Source organism: Macaca nemestrina, chromosome 2 (assembly GCF_043159975.1).
Source record: "Macaca nemestrina isolate mMacNem1 chromosome 2, mMacNem.hap1, whole genome shotgun sequence".
In the NCBI taxonomy this organism is placed as follows: Eukaryota; Metazoa; Chordata; class Mammalia; order Primates; family Cercopithecidae; genus Macaca; species Macaca nemestrina.
In genome coordinates, this window is record NC_092126.1 from 28,683,429 (window position 1) to 28,708,040 (window position 24,612).

The following is a 24,612-nucleotide window of genomic DNA, read 5'->3' on the forward strand; positions in this document are numbered from 1 at the left end:
GTTCAGATTGTCATTGTCTTAGAGGTAATTTTGAAAAAGAATATAAGGTAACATTTTAGCTATAAAACGGGAGCTACTGACCAAGACACAATCTATTATACATGAGGAAACACAGATTGGTAATTAGGATTCCACTGTTAGACTCACATAAGGAACACAGATTTGTTACAGTGAGCAAGATGCATCAAAAATACTACTTCCCCATATTTCAGCTAATTCTGTCTGACATTATGATGCTTTTTAATTTTTTTTTTTTGCTGGCTAACATCCTATCTGGCAGGGGTATGGGTGGGTTCTTCCTTGTATATAGTAATGGAGAGACACAGGCCTCCACTTTCCATCATGGAAGGGTAAGATGGAAAGAGTCTCCCTGTCCTGGCAGTCTGTGTCTGAGCATGTGATTTAAGCTTGGCCAATTGAATTCTTCCCTCAGGCACTGTGAATCAGACATGCAGAGGAGGTTAGGATTCCTGCACAGGATCTACAGACAGAAACATGTTCAGGCCATCCTTGTGAAATGTCACAATGGAACTTCTTGCATTGGCAGTGTGGGGCTTCCTTAGCTCATGTTCTCTTCCTCGTCTTGTTTTGTATCCTTCTAATTCTGAGTCTACATGTCCTGCGAATGAATTCCTTTTTTGTTTTTACTTGCAATCAAGAATCATGACTGATACAAAAATATCACCTCTTTACTGGACTTTAAGAGTATTGCTATTTCAGTTCTACATTGCTCATTGATATAAGTGATAATGGTGGCAGTTACCAACTACAAGCACACACTATGTACCAGATACTATGTGAAGTAAGTACTCATGAGTCAGTATTGCCACAGTCACAGATGACAAATCTGAGATTGTTTAATGAAAAACCACACATTGAGGTCATTTTGGTCAAAATCACATGCCTGATTCAAACTCACATTCCTGAAGCAGGATTCAGACCTGAACCTTTTGAGCTGCAAATCAGAACTCATATTAGGATGCTAACGGAGTTCTTCAGAGACTAATTCAATATCGTTGATTGAACTTTAAAAGTGATAGGAGCTGAAATAATATATACATATATTAATTGATATATAAGAAAACATGCAAGGTCTACTTGTACATTTTTAGCTGGGTATTTATTGATATCCTCTTATAGTAAACAAATAAAGCATCCTCCACTCCCTGCAAAAAGATCCTTCTGAAACATTTTTTTGCAGCCTCCCAAAAATTAAACTGTAAAAAGCACTCTCTGATTCAGTTGTGACACGTGTCTTTAATACAGTGTTTAATCTTACCCTTGAAGCACTATATCTAAATTCCATAAAAAATTGATATATCCTAACAAGCTTATAAGGTTGATATAGGACTTGCCTCCTAAATGAACCTGAAAGAAAAAATCTCCTACGTATGTGCAATTGTGAGCCTATGTAAAAATTTTTCAGAGGCTGACTTTCCAATTGAAAGGAGGTTCAGATAAATTACTTTAAAGATATGCAAAAGCATGCAATTTTTTGTCCAGCACCAAACTAAACCATGAAGGCAATACTTTTAAAGCTATTTCCTAATAACTTTCATACATAAAATGATAAGTATTCACTAGTCATAGTTCATGGTACCTTCTTTCATTAGAAGTAATTGTCATAATACAATGATAATGAGAACTATAGTAGCTGTTACTTACTGAGCAGTTACTAGGTACCAATCTAAATGCTTTATACATCTTGCTTAATTTAATACTGGTAACCCCACTGAGGTTGGCACTATTATTATTGTCTGTTTACAGTCATTGAAAATGAAGCAGAGTGAAACATCTCCCACTCTTTGGTGGTGCTCTATGTTCAAAGGATCTCTGTTCAAAAGAGAGCTTTATCTCTCACTGTATCTTATGATGAAGTCCACACTCTAAAGCTTAGCATAGTCTTTAAAGATCTGGTCTCTACCTATCTACCTCTTTAGCCTCATTCCCTTTCTACCATACCTCCATTCACCTTCTGTGAGAGTGAATTGCTTAATATATTAATAACCCTGCTGCCACAAATGCCCTTTCCTCAACATCTATACAGACAAGACCTATTCACCCTTTAAAACTCAGGTCATCTCTGAAAAGCCTTTGATGACATTCTAGTTAGATTTAGTGCCACCCTTCTATACATATTCCTTTTATAAAATATATCACACTGTAATATACCATTAAATCTTTGTCTACTTTTCCCACTAGATTTTAAGCTCTATTATTTGTTTTGGTATCCTCAGTGTCTAACACAGAACCAAGTATGTAATGGGCACTTAAAAATTTCATTTTATGGAAATTAACAGTAATTAGAAAGAAATTTTATCCTTTGGGAAAATGAATCTATTTTTATACATCTAATGTTAAACACAAACATAAGGAACAACATGTTCTCTCATCAAATGTTATTGGTATGATAAATTTTTGGATTAATGATAATTGGACCCCAAAACGTAAAATTTACTATTAGTGCAAAAATTACACGGTAAAAACTGAAGTAGCCTAGACTCTCAGCTACTTCATTATACAGTTAGATAGGGCAGGTCATAATTATTTAATTTGTGTTTAAATCTCAACCGGGGAATGTTTTAAATGAACATTTAAATGACGCAAATAATTCTAGCAGAAGGGAAAGTCTTTGTAGACAAGTCTATAAACCCAATATTTACACACTTAATTAGCATACTATCGTGCTAGTCATATCCCAATAGGTGTTTGGACAGGAAATGTCGTTCTCTAAAGATACATTTTCAGTCATTTTTACCATAAATGAGTAAGATTATCAATTATTTGACATGCCATGATCATAGGATGTACTTTCTAATATATCCTCTGGTGGTTTATGTGGACACTGACCCATAATAAGAAAACATATATATATATATATGTATATATATACACACACACACATATATATGAAGCACACATTTTGGGGTTTGTTTGTCCGTGATAATCATTACTCATGAAACCAGAAATAAACTTTCAAATTATATGGTGAGCTTTTTCACATTGTAGATGAGGAAACTGAGGCCCAGCCAGGTGAAAAAAAAATATTGCAAATCTGACAGCTGATTAGCAATGGAACCATGATGACAGGAGAGGTCTGTTGCCCCCAGTCCAATGCTCTTCTTGCCACTACTTCATGACAACGCTCTGTCTGTGAGATTGTGTTCTGGCTTACAACCTCCTACTCATTACATTGAACCATAATACAAGGACCAAGAATACAAGTAATGGGGTAAATACAGAAGCAATTCAGGTTTTTTTTTTTAATTGATAAACAAATACCTCTATATGTTGTGGGAGGAAAAACAACAGCTAGATTGTAAGTCTGCAGCAAGCCTGGCATGTTGGAAATGAAACAAAAGCCTTTCTTCATATAACTAAATTTGAGAGTGTGAATAAGCTAAATTTTCCCATCTGCAGACTCTCAGACTAGACGAGACTTACAAATTAATATGAGTGTATAGGTCTGGGGCCTAAGGAAAATTAGGTCAGGTCTAAAAAGGAATCAGGTGCTGACCACAAGTCAGAATTTTAATATGAATTCAAAACAAAGGGCAGAGATCTAATGCTGTAATTTACTGAACACCATTAGGATGATGACATATGATGTGATGAGGAAGCCTTCAAGACAAAGTTATAGAGAAGAAAACAATATTGAAAGATGGAAAATGTTTTAATCCACATACAATTCAGACCCTGATCCTCCTTTTAACCAACTCTTCTCTCTCTCTCTTTCTCCTTCTCTTTCTTATTGGATCTTATTTTTACCGAAGATATTTTTGCTTTCACTCGGCAGTTTTATTTCCCCATTTTCTTTGTTTCCTAGAATTGAGGACCCACAACTAGACATTTAAAAGTGCTTTGATAAAGAAGATAAGAAAATCACTCTAAGATAAAAATTATAAGAACACATCAGTTGTTTTGTGTAGCTCAGAAATAAAATTGGGATGTGAAGAGGTATTTTTAATAACCTGGACAGGAGATTATTCCCTTCCACCTGCTTTCCTAAGGTCTCCACCTCTTCCTCCAGTGCTGCCTTTGAAGGCTCTGTATATGTCCTTTGCTGAGAGACTGCCATTAATGAGGGCCAACACAGGGATGTTCCAAATATGTCCAGCCATTTAGTGCTGGTATGAAAAATTTGGGCATTTTTCTCTCTTGGGAGTCTCTTATGCAAAGGTCTGAACTTCTTCCAAAAGTTCAAGATCGATTTTTGGTGGAGAAGATAATTGAAGGATTTTCTAGCCAACTAAGAAGCAGATTCTTTTGATTAAATGTCAGATTAATAAAAAAAAATTCTACATAAGTACTGTGACAATTCTCTAAAGGGTATGACTGTGAGAAAAATGCAGATATTTTGGGATAGAGAGTTATAATTTTGAGAATTTTCATTTTCTATAAATTTACTGTGGTTGACATAAGTTTAAAAATGTGTTCATGTGCATAATGTTTCAAATTCATTTATGCAGATTATGTAACACTCGAAAAATCTCCCTTAAATCCCCATGTATTATGGGGACTCACAACTATAAATTATGCTTGTAAATATCCAGTCCTTTCTACCATTACAAATTCTCAAAGTGTGCTAAATGTGGAGAGTGTGTTGTTATGTTTACTTTCACTCTCACTCTCTCTTTTTAAAGGGAAGGATGGTAGAATATCTTTTCTATTAATATACCACCTCAAATATAAGTGATCATTTTCTTATTAGTTAAGATATTGTAAAGATAGGCCACAGGCCAGTTTCCCAGTGATTTACTATTACTAGCCCTGCATAGGAACATTTCAAGACAAGATTGAACATTATTTATCTAAAACTTCTACAGCCAAACTGGTTATTTTGATTATATACAAAATTTATTAGTTTAACCCATTAATTTTCAAAAAAAATGTAAGGTTGTTCCAGAAAACCTTATTGAATTAAATTGCTTATATCATGGATTCAAAAACAGAAATTAATTAGACAAATTGACAGTAAGAAGAAATATATTTATAGACTTGTCTTTCACTTCCTCCAAGTTCTTGATACTCTTTTTTTAAATTTAAAAATGGAAAATGTGACAAATGTAAGCCCTTACCAACTTCCCACTTCAGAAGGCTGTTGTCTTCCCTCTCCATTTTTCCAATGACATACCAGATACACGCCATCCAGTGTGCAAGGAGTGCAAACATGGACATGAGCAGAGTCAGGACGATAGTACTGTGTTGGGAATAGCGGTCTAACTTCTGCAGCAGACGCAAAAGACGCAAGAGTCGCACCGTCTTTAGAAGATGCACAAGAGACACCTGTGGTAGGAGACAGAGCAGCACAACTTGGTGCATGTGTTAAAGTCATACCACAACATTAACTTGGAGCCATTCTAAAAATTCTGGAAATGAAGTAGAATTATTTTAATATTATTATTTTTATGAATTGTCTTTGTTCTTGATATATTATATCAGAAAGTGATAGAATTAAAGAGGTTGGAATAAAGGACAGGATAGGAAGGATAATTTAATTTCTTTGAATAAATACCTTTCTTAATTAGGGGTTATCGTTTTTTCACTCCTTGTCTGATTTCATACTGTAGTTTACATTCTGATACACAACTGAAACACATTATGGTATCAGAATTGTACATATCTCGAATTCCCTATACATATTTCTTTTCAACCCCGCATTCCCTTCTCTGTGTAAGGAAATTGCTTTATAATAATAATTCAGACAAATTGAAGTAAATGCACAGAAAGTGATAATAAAAATACCTTAGAGTTTATTTTTTAAAATAGGTAGACCCATAAAACTTGAGTAAGTTCTGCTCACAAATACCAGTAGCATCTTCTGCCTCATGTACTATACCTCCAACATTATCAACGGAGAGAGAAAACATTTGCCTGAAGCGCTCTCTCTCTCTCTCTCTCTCTCTCAGTGCTCTCTTAAACATGCTTAGGGAATTAAAATGAAAGGGACAAGAATTTCTGAAGAGTCTCCTAGTGCCTTTGCATCCACTGTAGCAGTAGAATTGTATCTGAGGGGTTATTTTATTGACTTCAGGGTCCAATTGAAAAATGTGCATCATTGGTGTGGACCAGAATGGTCAATATCACCATTAATAAGGGGTGTACATAACACACATTTTTTCATACCTTCAAAGAACATTTTAAAATGGAAACAACAAATAAAACATTAAATCATACGGAAATGCAGTTTGACAGATTTCTTGATGTCACCTAATTTCTTTGGGGAAAGCATACGTAGAAAAGGAGTGACTTTTTATGGCTTTAACTAACTGCACTCTTTCCTTTACAAAACTTAATCAGACACAAGGTCAGCATTGGGAGTTTGCTTTTGTATTTATCTAAAGTCAGTTGACTTCTAATTCTGTCCTCTGCTAGCCATATTCTCTTATCTCTAAGAAAAACAAACCTAGCACAGTGCCTGACACATAGAAAATGCTTAATAAATATTTATTAAATGAGTGAATGAATAAATTATCAAGTTAAGATGCAAACATGCCAAGCTCAGCATAGAAATTGATACTCAACAAAATTATATTCAGTTGTAATCTTGTGAATTATTCTATACTCAAATACAGTAAACTCTTAAGGGCACTTGAAGAACTTAACAGCTAGCTTTGCTCTTTTATTTCTTTTTGTCATTCTCCTGTGTCAAGTTTTACTTTCTTCTCCTTTATAGCTAAGTTCTCATCTATCATTTCTCAAGCTGGTGGTTAGCCAGATGGTCGGAGGCCAAGATTTGTAATCTCTATTCTGTTATTTAAATATATTACTGGGGATGGAGTTTATTTTACAGGTAGATGAATTTGATGGTTAGGTGACAATTTGGAAGTGAAATGAAACTGGAACGGAAGTCCCAAATGGAGGCAGGCATCTGCACACATAATTTTGATACAGTCTCCCCATTTTCTCTGACCAGACAGGGGATATTTGAGCAAAGAATGTGGAGTTGCTTGTACATGAGGACAATAGCCATTTGCAAATATTAGGAACATGAACCTTGGTGTCCAGACGACCCAGATAGTTCTATGTTCATTCTTAAGTCAATAAAAACTGGCATTAAAAAAATTATGCTTGCTCCCATCAGAGTCAATAGCTTCTTGCTAAAGTTTTAATGTTGCCTCTTGAAGAATGATAGGAGAAAGAAGCATATTTGACTTAGATGGCAATATGTATCTGAAAAGGGAGAGGATTCTTTTGACTCTTTGGATGCTGTTTCAAATTTGTCACTGATGAGAACTGTAAGCTACTCATAGACAGGGGCATTCATTGAACCCCCCTATCAAATGTGAGTTTCCCCTTTTACCAAATGGATATGACCACCTCCTAGCTATCACCCAGAAGGGAGAAAGAGAGAGAAAGGAGGCGAACTAACATGTTGTGAGGTCTTCTTAGGTTTTAGACATTTAGAAAAGCATTGTATAGATATGTGGCATTTTTAGTCTGGTCAAAAACTCTGTAGGAATTATATTATGCCCATTTTACGGACATTTTAGTGTTAACTTCCCCAAGTAAGTTACTCAGATGGTAAGTGATAGAACTTGGATTCATACTTCTGCCCTTTCTACTCTATCAACCTTCCTATGTCTTATTCATAATTTTATCTCTTATAAGTGCCTTTTACAGTGATATACATACTAGTTTTCAAAAAGCATGTGATCTCTACTTAAAAGAACTGCCATGAGCAATTGTGAGCAGAGCCAAAGCCAAAGCTTATGCAGTTCTGAATGTCACCTATGGAGATGCATTAACTGGACACATTTCAGATTTGGGAGACAAACACATTTTGTTATTTATTTGTTTCTTTTTTTAAGTCTTTGTTGTAAAAGAGCATAACCCGTAAGTTATTCCTCATAACTTACATTTGCCTGAGAAGAAAACATAATACCTTGAACAAGCTTTTCTGTTCAAATATTACCGAATATTTTGTCCTGACTAACTTGTTTAAGAGGGATAATGAATTTAGGTGCCAGCTTTTTCAATGCTCATATGCTCACTCCTGTGAAAAGCAGAACAAGTATCAGTGAAAACAGATTTCTTCCTTCCCCTGTTTCTTTTTTTTTTTTTGACATAGATGTTGCTCTATACCTTGTATTATTTATGAAGCATTTGTGTTAGATTACATAAGATTGATGAAAAGAGAGCAGAAGTGTAGTGAAAGTATATAAATATTTAAAATTCGTCAAACATGCGAATTAGACTTTTAAGACATTTCTTCATCCATATTAATTTTGGGGAATGAGAATGCTAATGATATGAAAGTGTATGTTATATATACCTATAATATATATTATATATGCATATTTAAAATACCTTATTTGCTCAGTACTCAAATAAAAATGGGACATAAAAAATGTATTCATTTTTAGTAGCAAAGCAGCAAATTAATTTAAAATGGAATTGTATTAAATAATTAATGAACAATTTAAAACAATTTGCCAGGGGAATTTGGAAATTTTTTTAACCTTTTGTGAATTACATGCTTATTCTGCAGTCTTGCAAAAACATGGTTTTAAGCCATTACTATTTCATGATGGTACACTTATCTAGTTAAATTCAATCTTAAAAAGCACTGTAGAAAGCCTGGATAACAATTCAGTGTAGCAGTGATTGATATATACTAGATTTTTCCTGGGAGCTTTCCTTTCAGTTGAGTCACAAACGTTTTAAAGATGTTGGCACTATCAACTTCCCAACTTAAAAAGAAAATGAATAAAAAGAAACTATTGTACAGGCAATTAACAAATGCACAAGTCTGCACTAACAAGTCGGGATTACAATTCTACATTCATTCTGAAGTTAATAATAAATGTATTTGAAACTGTGATTATTGTGTGTAATATTTAAAACTATGCCTTTAAATTTTTGAAAGAGAATATGATTTCTATGAAGCACTGTCAATTGAATAGAATATCTGCTTAATTTGAACTAATGTTTAATAAATTTTTACATGCCATAATTGGTTACTCTAGCAGAAAATTGCATTACTGCTTCACAAATGGCCTCCCTAAAAGTTTCTTTATAAGGGAGCATTTAATACTTTTAAGAATACCAATCATCATATTATAAAAACGGCTACTACTACAAGTGATATGCTTTCTGTCCTGTGAGGCTACATGAGGGTAAGGGATTTAGAGCAAGAAAAAGAAGGTACCAAGATTCATGCAAATTCAAGAGAACTCTCAAGTTTTACATTAGTCATATCATTTAGGTTTTTGCTACATCCAACAGTTTTACAAGGACTTCTAAGAAGTGGTTGAATTCCTTCATTTAAAATCAACAGTCCTCTCTATCTTGATCAGTCTTCAGTCGGTTTTGCCAATGAGTAACAAAATACTAAAGAAATAGAGAGTTAAGGGTCATAAAAGCAGAAAAAAAAATCTTCAAACTCTCCAGCAAATTCTTGAGACAAGTATCTGCCTAGGTAATATAAAGTGATGCTTAAATTCCTGCAGATGGTTTCCTTCAAGTCTGTATAGTATTTTCTATATCCTTGACTAAGTAAATGTAATATGGGAAGAAATCCATTAATCCTCAGATAAATCTGTAAATATAAAGCAATTCCAATTAAATCCTTATGGAATTCAAAAAAAAGAATTTGTTTAGTGGGTCAATATTTATGATAAATTCAGCATTTCTGTGTTTCTTGGCTCTGGGTATTTATAAAAGCAAGAACAGGTAATATGAATGTCAAAAGGAAATAACTTCATCAACTGAAGAATCTGGCCTGCATATCACTGGGCATCAGGGCATCTTTATTGAAGAAGGTACAAAACCCTGGAAGCATAAATCGCCACAACCATTTAAAACCTAAACATGGGAAAAATAAATCAACCTTAAAGGCCACGTGGCGGGGAGCTCTTTACTCACCACTGTGACGTTGAAAGCATACAGGAGATCAAAAGGCAGGGCAGCGATTAAATCAATGATGAACCAGGTTGTGACATAGTGGATGCAAATTGATCTTGCTTCAAAGATAACTTGGCCAGACTTGCTGACATAAGTTGTTCGGAAATTTAAAATAATATCTGCTTGGGAAAAAAAAGATGGAGAAATAAAAGGAAGAGACAGAGAAGAAGAAAGAAGGTAGGAAAGACAATGAAAGAAAGAAGAAAGGAAGGGAGACAGGCAGGCAAGCAAGCAGGAAGGAAGGGAGGAAGAAAATTGTAGAAAATTAAATAAAATTAGGCAAATGGCAACCACTTAGCCTAGTTCAGATTGATAATATCCAAAATATTCTCCTCTACAGATCCAGTTCAACTCAACAGATACTGAAGAAGGGTGAAAGAAGTAATATTTTCTGAGCACATAATATGTTCCAGACATTAAGCCACATGTTAAGATTATTAAAATAAATAATGACAGCAATGGCAACAATAGTCATCACTTACTAAGTGTTCACTATGTACCCGATACTGTTCTAATAGCTTGGCATAGGGTATTTCACTTATTCCCAGTACATCTCCTGAAGTAAACAGTGTTACTCTGATTTAAGAGTCAGAAATCAAGTCTCAGGAAGAAAAAGGAATTAATCCAGAATAATATTGCCAAGAGTGGTAGAGTCAAGTTTTAATACAGATACAGGCCGGGCATGGTGGCTCATGCCTGTAATCCCAGCACTTTGGGAGGATGAGGCAAGAGAATTGCCTGAGCTCAGAAGTTCGAGATGAGCCTGGGCAACAAAACGAGACCTCATCTCTACTAAAATTCAAAAAAATTAGCTGAGCATACTACATGTCTGTAGTCCCAGTTACTCCAGAGACTGAGGTGGGAGAATCACTTGAGCCCAGGAAGTTGAGGCTTCAGTGAGCCATGATTGCACCATGGCACTAGAGCCTGGGCAACAGATTGAGACCCTGTTTCAAAAACAAAAACAAAAACACCCACTAAATATAATCTTAAGTCTGTATTCCTTATTTTATATAATATTATTTCCATGTATAAAAGTTTTACTAATCTCTGTGTTGATACGGAATTCAGCCCTGCCCTGAAGGCACTCCTATTAACAAAGTACTGGTAGTTTCTTGTGTGAATTTCTAGGTTAAATTCTATTTTAATGAAAGATGTAATTGCTTTCAATCTTTCCCTGCATCATTATTTAGTTATATATTACTGAGTGTTTTACAATATATGAGGTCTCCTGAGTGCTGATCAAATGACATCGCTATGAGCTTCCAACAGCCCTATAAGCTTGAAAGAAGACCCTGAGCACCAGAAAGGAACACAACTCAGCTGACACTTTGATGTCAGCCTTTTGAATTCCTGATTGGAGGATCCAACTAAGCCATCCCTGGACTTCTGACATATAGCAACTGTGAGATAGTAAATGGATGTTGTTTTAAGTTGATAAGTTTGCTATGCAGCAATAAAAACTAACACAATACTTACGTTATTTGATTCTCAGTATAGCCTTGTGAGGTGAAATACACAGGAGTTATGACAAGGCAGATTAGTATTAATGTAGATAACATATAGGTTCTTAGTATGAGCCCAGTACAGTTCTAAGTCCCTTATCATCATAATCTCATTGATGCCTTACAACGCTAAGAGGTAGTCATTTCTATTATCTCCTTTTACAGATGAGGAAATTGAGGCATAAAAGAGGTCAAGTGACTTGCCCTGGGTGATACATCTGATAAAACTGAAGCACAGGATTACATCTTCCAACAAGTTAGTGAAAGAGCAAGACCCAAATCCAAGTCTCCTGAATTCCAGTTCAGGACTTGGGGTTGTGGTATCTTCACAGAGACTAGTCTCATCACAGATCTAGAGGCAAGTTCTGGGTGACCCAAAAAGAAAACAATCGTTGTTCTAGTCTATTGTGAATGATATAACCTTTAAAAACTGAATTATTAAAAGTGACTTTTTTGTCAAAAAATAAAAATACCTAGATAATTTTATTGTTAATATTGAGAATACGAAAGAATGAAGCTAATTAATAAAGCACTCACATAGGATAAGAACAATCCCAGGTGAATTCCACTGCACAGTTAAAACGCTATCGTGGCAAAGCACCACCGGACCATGGAAGCATGGCCACCGTGAAGGAGACAGGTCAGTGGAATGCCCTCAGACTGTAAGAGTAGCACGTGAACCTTCATTCTTCCTCTTTATCTTTCTAGGCTCATGCATTAGCAATGCAATTTAGTACCTCAGACCACCCACTTTGAAATAAAGCAAATATTTCAATTTCATGTTTTCTAAAAGGAAGCACAGGTGAAGCATTTAAAGTCTCATGAGTAAGGAAACCCAGAGTTGTTTATTGAGCCCATTAGTGATGTTTGGTTTCCACAATATAGGCTAAGACAAGCCCATAAGTTCGTTATAAAATTAAAGGGGATAAATTCCTTGAATAAGTGGCCATGAGATCTACCACAGTTTTCACAGAAAACCCATTGCCATCGTCCATATACATACCAGCGGCACTCCCATGAATGGAAGAATGAATGAAGTGAATGACTTATGGTTGATTGATACAGCAACATTTTTAAAGCTATGTGGTTAGTTATGTGCTTGACTAAAGAACAAAATAGTGGTTCAGACTTCTGAAAAAAAAAACAGGTATTTTCTTGGATAAGTCATTACAGAATATTAGTTTAAATAGCTTTTTAAAAAACAATTTATTATTCAATTGAGTTAATGGAATGAAAAGAAATATGCTAAATTTAGGTTTAAAAAGAAGTAATTATAAGACTTTTATACACAAAGAGATAATAGTAAAAGAATAAAAGATTTTCAAACATCTATACAAATCTATGTTTGACATACTTGAAAACTTTTTGGTTTATTTTCACGGGGAAAACTTAGATATATATTATTTTCAAAGATTTCTAGGTCTATGGTACACTTATAAAGTGTATGGTACACTTGCAAGGACTGTATGTTTATCCAATCAATATTATTTTTTGGTAGCTGATTTCAAAGCAAATAACTACTTTTGTCATACTCATAAGAACAGACATAGTTCTGGTATATTTACAAAACACTTTTTCACATTCATTAATTTGAATATTTCCCATGCCATCCTCTCAGGTGGACTGCTGTCACTTGCATTTTAACAATGACACAGGAGATTTAAGTAAATTGTTTGAAGTCATGCAGATAGTAAGCAACAGAGACAGAGGATGTCTTTTGACATTCAATCCCATTTTCTTTCCATTATCTAAATGATTACTGCACTTCTAAATATATTTTAGAGGAAATAACAATAGGTCAGTGCAAGGAAATGCATTTCTGATTGTAGTCCTTCGATCAAATTCAGCATCAGCACTACCCAGGTAAAATAATATTAAATTAGGGTCACAGAATTAAATGTGGTGAGATGAACTGTCTTTGATTCTGGAAGTACAAGGGCTAAGCTTTTGTTCAGGGATAACAGAGAAGTCTCTCTGTTTTCTATCCAGTGGTGAGGATGTGGTGGTGGTGTTCACGAACCAGGATAACTCAATGTTTATAAATATTTCCTTCCATTTAAGAGAACTGTAGAGATGGTAAGTACAGATTCTTCTTTGAAAGAGAAGGAAGCACAGAATAAAAAGATTGTGATGAGGAAGAGCTTTCTAGATCTGGTGTCCCTCATGACAGAATCATAGAAACAGAGTGGAGTTTCACAAACACTGAATGCAGCTACTCCTCCCCATGTAGCTGTCTCACTCCCTTTAAGATTTTTGTTTCTTTGGCTAATTAAATCAACGATTTATTTAAATATTACAATAAGAGTGTGATCTCCAGACAATCTATAACCTATCTGAAAAGCAGCAGTATAACTTTCATTTTTGAGAGTCTAGAAGCATAAGTATAATGTTTAAAAAAATACATAGAAGTGTATTCACTAATATCTACAGTTTTATATGTAATTTTCTGGTTAATATCATTTATGATCAATTTGCACAATTGTCCATAAGTACAAAACACACACACATATACACACAGTTTAAATTTTTAAGAAATTTCAAAATCCATAACAAATTAACTCAAAAGGATTTTTCACTTAGAAATCTTAAGGTCTCCATGTGCTTACATATGCATAAATGATCCTTTATGGCACCAATGAGTAAATAAGCAGGGTAATGCAGAATTACCATACATACTCTATGTGGTTTGTAGAATTTCCAAAAAACTCATCATCATATACCCACCCAAAAGAAGCAGAATATAACTGAATTATCTAATGCTTCAGATGACAGTTAATAATTTTGCAGAGTGATCAGTTTGCCTTATTGTATTTGAGTTTTACATAGAATGATTAATAAAAGACAAATAATCAAGAGAAAAATGTGTACATATTCTATTCCATGCTCTTAAGGCAGCCAAAAGGGAGTATTTCACTTATATCCCACACTAAATGTCTATTTATGTGGACTAAAAAGCAGAAAGGTTAAATCCATTTTTTCTAGTTTGATTTCCTGAAGAACTATGTAACTAAAAAGCACAAAAAAAGAGGCTAAATTTAATATGGCATAAATTAGTAGGTTTCTTTACTTTATTAGCATGCATGACAGATGGGAAATAATTTTAAAATCATATTGGCTTACTTGTTAAAAAGTAAATTAAAATACAATAGTGTGCATGAAAGCATATGCACCACATACAAATAATGTCTTCATTTAGCCATTTCTTTAAAAATTAATCAATGTAGTACAGTGTGGGTGGAGAGATATTTAATTAAACCAGCTGCCAACTAATATTCAAAGATTCTCTGTTTTTTTCATTGCTTATGAGGCACTCTTTCAAACACAGTACAATATCACAGCAAATTTGAGCTAGAAGGTGTGGGACGAATGAATAGAGAGCTGATTAATGAAGAGAGGCTTGAGGGACTAACAATTCTAAGAATAATTGCAATTGATTGCCAATATTAGTGGATGAGAGTTTCATATCACTTGACCGTTGCTCATCTTGTCAGATTTGTCCCTCTTGCTTACCTGAAGTGAAAGATTAATGGAATAGAAAGAGCAGCAGGCCCAGTGAGAAACAGCATTTAAGAACAACTACATTTAGGAGAAAAAATGAAGCTGACAAAGGGCAATCAGGTAGATTGAGGTGTAGTTGATGCTGGTATTGGCTTTTGCTTTGTATCTGTAGGGTCAATTATTCATAGTTGCGTTAGTTGGCGATGTCCATCATTAGGTAGTTATTTTTTCATGTTTTAGAAAAATTTTCTTTTTTCTGTTGATACATGACCAATGTACATCTTTTGGGGGTGCATATAGTTTAATACATTCTTATAATTTATAAAGATCAAATCAATATAAGTGGAGTATCCATCACTTTCTTGCTTTTCTCAAGTCAGAGGAAATGTCTTCTTTCTCATAACTTCTTTTCCTTTATTCTAGTTTTGTTCTCAGCAGCAGCACAGAATACATTGTCCTCTCCCAGCCCAAAGCTCTTTCTGTAAATATCTGAGATCAGCCGTCAAGTTCATCTCTCAGTTCTCAGGTTGAATATCTTCATTTCTTTCAACCATCTCTTACTGATACGGTTTCCTCTTCAGAGGCCTGATGATACTCTCTAGTTTGGTAGTTTTCACAAAAGCCTCATGGAAGAAAGGAAGGATTTGGGTTCTACCTCCACCCACCCAACCTTTCCAATTTTCAGGCTGAGCTTTTATTCATTTTACATAGTAAGCCTCCTCATCAATTTTGATTTTAAAAAGGAATTTTCAAGTCTTTAATACAATAAAGAAAAGAAAAAGAAAACCACTCTTGTAAGGTACTTGGAATTAAATTTACCATCCCAGAAGTGGTCTGGCCAGTGTGGGAGACAGGGGCAAATATCCACAATTCCCACCAGCATTGTTTGCAGAGTTCTTGTTACTCCATAGCCTTGCTAACACTTGATGTTATAAAATTTAAAAATTTTTTGCCTATTGAGTGGGATAATAATAATTTTAATAGTGTGTTTAGAATTAGTTTTAATACTTCTGGTAATGCAGCCTTATTAAATTATCACGGTTTAAAAAAACCCTTTTATTACTATATACTGAAGTGAACTTTTGCCAACTTAAAGTCCCAAATGCTATTGTTTTTCATACATATCGGTCCTAATAGACTGCTTGGGTTCTTACTGGAAGAGCTAAAGCATAGATATATCTTTCAGCTTTTCAATATACTTAAGTATCACAAAATACTGCTATTGAGGACTTGTGTTCTTTGCCTTGTGCAGAGCCCCTGGCACTCAAAGATGAACAAGGCATCCAAGAGAAGCATGCCTTTTTCTGGTAACCACAGGATTTCATAATTTTATTAATCTGCAATCATTCCAGCTGTAGATGCATAAACACACACTATCTGTGATCTTGCTTGCAGGTCAGAGGAGACAGTGCGCACTACCAGTGGATCTTTAATATTCCTCATTTATCATCTACAACTAATTATTTGTGTTATATTGGTCTTGTGCTTTTATTTTGTTATATAAGTTTACCATATCAAAAGACTTCCATGTAACATGCCCACTGGCATGTGTACAGACTATTTTGACTCCCTATATTCACTTTTTCAGTGATGTGTAACTCCAAATTAGGTATTAAACTTTGGAAACATTTAATCATTTTTAATAAAAAGAATTTAATGATTAAACTTAAACTTACTGAAAAAACCTTATTTAATCAGTCTTAATTATATAAAGTTTTGACACATTTATTCTGTTTATAGGTGTAGTTATTAGGTGGCAAAGTTTCCAAGTTTAAGTAAAAACAGAAAATATAAGAGCTATCTAATTTATAATATTAAATCATGCAATTAAAAAACTAACAATGGGGTTATGAGTTTCATTTGAAGTAAATATTAATTATTCCAGTTACAAAGCTTAGAACTAATGAACACTTGGCTGGGTGTGGTGGCTCACGCCTGTAATCCCAGCTCTTTGAGAGATCAAGGCGGGTGGATCACATGAGGTCAGGAGTTTGACACCAGCCTGACCAACATAGTGAAACCCTGTCTCTATTAAAAAATACATAAGTCAGCAGGGTGTAGTGGTGGGTGCCTGTAGTCCCAGCTGCTTGGGAGGCTGAGGCAGAAGAATCACTTGGAGGCCAAGGCTGCAGTGAGCCCTGGGATTGTGCCACTGCACTCCAGCCTGGGAGACAGAGTGAGTTACACATCACTGAAAAAGTGAATATAGGGAGTCAAAATAGACAGTCTGTACACATGCCAGTGGGCATGTTACATGGAAGTCTTTTGATATGGTAAACTTATATAACAAAATAAAAGCACATGACCAATATGACACAAATAATTAGTTGTAGACAATAAGTGAGGAATATTAAAAAAAAATTAACGAACACTGAGATGAGTAATAAAAAATGTGTTAATATAATTGATGTTTGTCCCAAAATGAAATCCCACATGTATGCTCATTAGAGACAAAAATAAATTTAGGTTAAATAATATCTCTTATAGTAACATAGCTCTTTGCATTTTAATTATAACTATTATGTTCATTTTCACATTTGAGGAAAATAATATTCTCAGTATTTGTGGTAGGTTTTTAGTGCTGTTTACCAAATATTATGGTTCCTTATTTCCTGGAAAGATTATAGTTCCATACCTTCTGAAGAGATTAAGTGCATCCCTGTGATTTGCTTTGGCCAAAATTGTAAGAACAGGGGTAACCTGGAACACTTTTATGAAAAGCTTTGAGAACCAGGGCATAATTTCTTACATTTTCTTTTCCTTGCCTTAATAATTATGGAAGCATATGGCAAGATCTGGATCTTCTGTCAGTCTAGGTGCCTGAGAGGTTACAATGGGCAGAGCCCATTCATTGTACATAGCATGAGTGAGACATAAAACTTTACAATATATCCCACTGAGACATTGAGATTGCTTGTTACTGTAGCACACCCTAGCCCATCCTGACTAACAGGTGTTTTTGTAAAGCCATAGAGCAGAGTGGCTAACAGTGTAGAATCTGGAGTCCATTTCCCTAGGTTGTGGATCACTGGGCAGGCGTTGTCATTATTATTACTATTACTACTTCTATTACTACTACTCTAGAGGCTTCAAAACTGAGGAACAGGGTCAATGAATGACTTAATCTAAGATTGCATAACATATTAATAGTAATATTTTCATTGTTACTTTACAGACCTAATATAGTGGTGTTAAAGTGACAACAAAATAGTAATAATAATCAAAGTAATATAGCTAGCATGTATTAAATTTTTACTTTGTGACAGGAATTGTTTAAGTACTTTCTATGTATTAAGTATTTTGGTCATCATGTAGTCACTTTAAAGTAGGCAATACGTCTATTTAATGATACATTAAACACTCAATTAACTTGCTGAAGGTTACCCAACTGGGCAGTGGAAGAGCTAAAAGTTATACTTTAAAAGTCTGTCTGTATACTGCCACCAAAACATTATTTACTATAATTCTTACCCTCCTTCCAGCTCAGGAAAGAGATTCTTTTAGTAATATCTAAGTTTTTTGAAACTTAGTTAATTTTTAGAATCATATACAGATAATATTTAGCATTTAAACTATAGGTTTCCATGTACAAAATTGCTCAACATTTTTTAAAATGTTGTATTTCAAGAATAGCATATATACTGTAAAATGCACTAATCTTAAAGGGACAGTTTAAAGAATTTCCCAAAGCTAACCATCTTTGTAGCCAACAATGGATAGGGATATAACTGGAACCAGAACTCCAGAAGCCTCTTTTATGATCCTGTCTAGCCATTAACTTTCAAAACATAACAATTGTCCTGAATCTCATAGATTAATTTCATTTAAATCAGTAGGGTGTGTATGTCCATTGATTCTATTAATCCATTGCTGGGTCAGCAAGTATGTACATATTCTAGTTTAATAGACACTGGCAAAGAGTTTAATAGGAAGACTATACTAATTCACATTCTTATATGCAGTGTATGAAATTTCATGTTGCTCTTTATATTCCTCCAATCCTTGGCAATTTCTGATTTTTTTTTCCTTTATTTCCCTTTTAGCCATTCTGGTAGTAGTGAAGTTATTTTAATTTTCCTTATGATTAATAATGTTGAGCACAAACTACTTTCACATTTGTATATTCTTATTTATGAGTATCAATTCAGAACTTTTGTCTAGGGAAAATCTCCCCCACCCTCAGCATTCTTTCTCATTTGCAGGAGTTGTGCTACATTTTCATATAAATTGTGTCATGTTCAGGTAATTTCTGCCTACCCCAAGGTCATTAAGATATTCCACTGTGATGTCTTATAAAAGCTTTATTTTTTAACTTTTATAATTTGTCTACAACACAACTACAATTGATTTTGTATATGGTGTGATGCAAGAGTCAAGATTTACATTTTCCAGACAGATATCCAATTGATCCAGCACTATTTCTGAAGACATGATTTCTCCAAAATGTTGCAGTGGCACCTTTGACATAAATCAGGTGTTCATGATCATATATGTGCAGATTCATTTATGATCTCTGTATTTTGTTCCAATGGCTTATTTGTCAGATGCTAGTTTTTCCACATTTCCAGCACAGTCAGAAATAGAAGTGTTCACAAACTATTTTTTAAAGACTCTCAAGAACATTTAAAACATAACTAATATATTTAACTTTAAAAGTAAAATTTAAATATGATTTAGTCATAAATACGAGGTGTTCTATTAAAAGTGAAATAGAATAAAATGTTCTATATTTGAAATAACAGAAACTATGCTCAATTAAGAGAAAAATAGATTCTCACTTAAGCACATTATGATTTCATAGTTATTTTTATGAACGCCATCAGTAGAAATTGCTCATATTTTTGTGTTATGCTAGAATTTCTTTTCTACTTGTGGTTACAATAATTCAGTCTATTTTTAATAACTGTGAACAGTAAAATCACAAAAAGATCAATAGCATCAAGCACACCCATGTGATTTCGGAAATGTATGAGCTCAGGCAATAATGCCAAACTTGGCACTAAGTGCTGTTCACTCTAGCTGTGTTGTAATTCAGGTCACTGAAACCAAAAGGCAAGTTGGGAAGCAAAACAGGGTTTACATTTTATTAATTCTCCCCCAGAGTTACTTGAGTAGAGGGTATAGCCTAATGACCAGTCAAGTCAATATCACTAGGTATTTAAGAGCCAAGAATTTCATTGTGGTAGCTCGATCACCAAAGCCAAAAAGATGAACAACACCACAAACAGAATTCAAAATCCAAATAGCCACAGGAAATCAATAAGAAAGAACAAGAATTCAGTGGGCTAGGATTACAGAGCCTGTTAGTGCTGAAGTACACCTGGCCTATAGTCAGAATTAGGGTTGAAAATGTGCCTCAGGAGGTAAGATCCATGGGTTGGAAATATACACTATCAAAGGAGTTTCCAATTAGAGCCAGAATCTCCAAAAATGTGAAGTTGCCAGTCATTTTTATTTGTTCATATTTCATGTTTAAAGTTTTGTTTTTAGGTTCTTACACAGTTTATCTTCTTTTTGTATATTATTTCAGGAGGGAGGGAAAGACACTGTTCCTGTATCTGTTTATATAAATATAGTATCTAGAGTTTCTCAGTGATATTCTAGAGGCAGCAAAACATAACTCTCAAAACTTACCAATGCTGTGTGTTTCTGTACTTATTCTTCATAGGGTATAGGTTGTTGATATAAGGGTTAATAAGCAAAACTTTACATAAACACAGCTGTTTGTTAGAAATGATCTACCCATATACTCAGGAAAGTTCTTATCCTCAAAATAACCTTTTATTACACTGACATAGTTTTCTGTTTTTTTTTTTTTTTTCTTTTCTTTTTTCCCCTAGCAATATGGATGAAACCAAAGTGTCTTTACTGGGGTTAGAGTCAGAAGGTGCTAAATATTCAGGTTACTCAGGACTGAACACTGCCACAAACTATAAGCCTAAGGCTTTATTCCAGGAATTGTTTTCTGAGGCATAGCTCCAAACATTGAGTAATGCAAATGTGATATTTGGCTGTCACTTGTATGTTGCTTGACTTGGGGTGGTTTTGATGAATTCTGTTACTCACGTTAATGTTGTCTTCTTTTCTTTTCTTTTTTCTTTTGAGACAGAGTGTTGCTCTGTCACCAGACTGGAGTGCAGTGGCACAATCTCCGCTCACTGCAACCTCCACCTCCCAGGTTCAAGCAGTTCTCCTGCCTCAACCTCCCGAGTAGCTGGGACTACAGGTGCATGCCACCACACCTGACTAATTTTTTGTATTTTAGTAGAGACGGGGTTTCACCATGTTGGCCAGGATGGCCTCGATCTCCTGGCCTCATGATCTGCCCGCCGTGGCCTCCCTAAGTGCTGGGATTACAGGCGTGAGCCACTGTGCCCAGCCTTCTTATTTAGCATTCAAACGCTTGTCAGTACTAATGCTATGCTAAATACTTATTTAAATACAGGCAAGAATATCTCCCTTGCCATTCAAGAGATTCAAACATAACTTCTTCTTAACTTGTTTAAAAGGATTGCTACTAGTCATGTACTCTATATTTAAATTTTAATGAGGCTTTTCATGTGTATGGTCAATTCAGATTTTCAATCTGTTATGAAATACCTTCTTTGTGATAAGTAAAGATTAATTTGTATTATGTTAATAAAATTGCCCAAGATAGTACTTGATCTGATCAAATACACCCTCCAAAGCTGCTTACTATTTTTCTTCTTACTTTTATGTGGCACCTTTAAGGAACATGTAAATTACTTGCCTTTGTGTACCTACAGACCTCACTACTTGTGAAGAACTGTCTGGGTGTCTGTGATGCATGAGACTTGAAATACCTTTAAAACATGCAACAGCTAAACTCTAGGGACTGTGAAGAAATAGCGTATATTTATTTGTTTTGCAAGGATAATTTTTTTATGTTGATATTAGGTTCTGAAGTTTTGAGTAAAGGATAATTCATGTAGAGTCAAAATTGTGCCCCAAAGAACTTGTCACCATAAAGTATATCATCATAACGTATCATTTCTCATTAAATCCAATATATCACCTTTTTCTTCGGTGTTAAAATAGATCGTGATATCTTCAGTTAAATAATAGATGAAGTGATTGACTTACATCCAGTGGTCATGTTGTTATGTTCCTTAAAATACTAAAATCACATTCAAATCACAACATTCCCACTCTATGGGAGAAACAAAGAAACTAAGAACAATACAGAGCATGGCAGAGTGTGCTCACCTATCTCACATTTTACCCCACATTTTCTTTGAGACAAAATGATGGGAAAGATTGCTTCTAATACTTAAAACAGTCCCTTGCTATCCTTGTCTACTTTTCTTTCTATCTAAAAGTCCCGTAGTGCAACTCTATTGTACGATGAAAAACACAGTGGCAAAAAAAAAAACAAAAAAAAAAAACCAAAAAAACAACTGACCATCAAATTCACTTCTGCTTTCTTCAGAGCAATAAGATTGTAGCTGGAATGACACTTTCCACCCATCTTTGCAACTACTTATGGTCACATGACTGAGCTCTTGTAATGAAATCTATATGTGCAAATTTTATGGTTTGCCCATAAAATTGTGCACATTTGCTTTTCTACGCTCTTTTGTTGGCTGGAATGAGGAAAAATAGAGTGACATTACTAGCCACTCATTAAAGATGGTAGAACCACTGTCAGTCTCAGTTCCTGAATGATTATCTAAGAGAACCACCCCCAACACGCACACCTCCCCACCTCACATACACCTCTCCCATCTCAATACACTACCCAGAACATTAGGCAAGAAATAAAATAAAGAGAAATACATTTTCATATCCCATAATGCACTGAATTATTGTTGAGCACTTGTTCAAACAGCTTATTAACACTAACAAAGCAAAAACCACTGCCCTCTTCCTATCACTAACAGCATTTTAATGGTTCTCAGCCTTTTGAGAATAGTCTTTTGATGGTTGGTCTTGAAAATTCAATCAAAATGTGACTTTTATCATTATGAACAAGGAATTCACCCAGTTCTCCACCATCTACCATGGATGACAGCACTCATAAATAAGTTTTTCTTTTTCAATGCCCAGTCAAATGTTGATCAGTATCATCTCAATATATACCACTCTTGCAGCTCCTCCTGGGCACTGGACCTCTTAGTGTCACTTGCTAAAACCAGGGCATTAGTATGATCCATTGAGGTCACTGCTGTATACTTGCCAGATTTAGCTAATAAAATATAGGATAGCTGTGGAACTTTGAACTTCAGGAAAAACCAGATCATTCTTTAGCATAAATATATTTAATAAAAAGAAAATGTCCCTACGTCTGATTTAAATGGCTATAACCACCCTTGGACTCTTAATCATCTCAGAATACATCGAGATTACCTGAAATTGACCACATATTCCCACCTCTCCAATAAATATGCACAAATTCACTCAATGCCCTGATCAGGGACCTTAAAAAAGTGTGTGTTTATCACTAGATGGATCCTGATGTGAATCCTGTACAGCAGAAATGTATTTCAGCAACCAACAGAAAATATCATCTTTTCATTTGTCTCCTTGTCACTAATATCTTTTATCCTAGTTCTTTGAAAACAATATTTCTGTTGGCTGCTACAGCTGTTAACCTTCCTGCTATTTCTTCCAGGATTCATCACTGCCTAGCATAGCAAAGGTATACAACTTACATTCTAGATTCCCATTGTATTCCAGACATTTGTTTCTATTGACAACTTATACACAATAAGGGACACTCTGTCTACCTTCTTCCATGTATGTTTACGGTTGTACAATCTCATTCTCTGCCTTACCTGTGCACAGTATTGCTGTGTACCCATCAAATGACCTTTTTATGTCTTCATAATTTTTTAAGTCACTAATTTTGGACATCTCCTCTTTGTTCACTATTGGTCTCCCAAAAATGGGAATGAGAGTTGCTTCTTGTTTAGTATCTTAAACTTTTGTCCCCAGGCAGTGTATTTTGAGTGTCTTCACACTTCCCATTGCACTTTTTGGATTATCCAATGTAAATTTAAAATGTTCAAAGTTTCCTCCAAAGAAATATCGCCAAAATTACCGATTTCCATGGAGACCACAATAATCATCAGGCTGTGGGCAATACATTAGCAAATTTAAACTATGTATACATTCTTTGTATTTTATTCTTTAAAATTATAATCTTAGCTTAGTAATAATATGATTATATGATAAAATGCCATGAGATGAATATTAGCTTTAAAATAAAATATAAAATAAAACATTTACAAAATAAAATATGTCCTAATCCCGCTCTCTCACTCAGTAGCAGTGTGTCCTATGGAAAGTTAATTATCTTTCCTAAGTTCCAGTTTTCACTTAAGTAAAATGAAACGAATAATGGTTGCCCTTCAACTGTTTACTCAATCAGTATTTATGAACACCTAATATGTACATGTTTAGCTGAATTCTGGGAGTACAAACACTCTGTTTCTGCATTAAAAGGAATTGTAGTTTAGTAGAGGATACAGACAAGCAATTAGGAAATTATAAAGTCATGTGATGAATGTTATGGGAATGCCAAGAAAAAAATAGCTAACACAGACTTGGGAGGTGAAGCTTGAGGCAGGCACGCAAGAGATAACAAGCGAACTACATCCTAAAGGATTAATAAGAGTTATCAAGGCAAAAGGGAAGAAGGTGGAGGCAGCAAGTCTGCATTTATTTAAAGAGTAGCAAGTGA

The 24,612-nt window shown here is 34.6% G+C and overlaps 1 protein-coding gene across 7 annotated transcripts in view; it reads right to left on the reverse strand.

Annotated features, from left to right (window-relative positions):
• Positions 1-24,612, reverse strand: part of LOC105465816 (potassium voltage-gated channel subfamily H member 8) — a 383,293-nt gene that overhangs the window by 127,031 nt on the left and 231,650 nt on the right. For all 7 annotated transcript variants that reach the window (XM_071090847.1, XM_071090848.1, XM_071090846.1 and 4 more), the window contains 2 exons: positions 9,868-10,025; positions 5,079-5,286 (listed from right to left, as the gene is read on the reverse strand). In XM_071090847.1, coding sequence (XP_070946948.1) covers positions 5,079-5,286; positions 9,868-10,025 — 366 coding nt within the window. The remainder of the gene's footprint in view (positions 1-5,078; positions 5,287-9,867; positions 10,026-24,612) is intronic.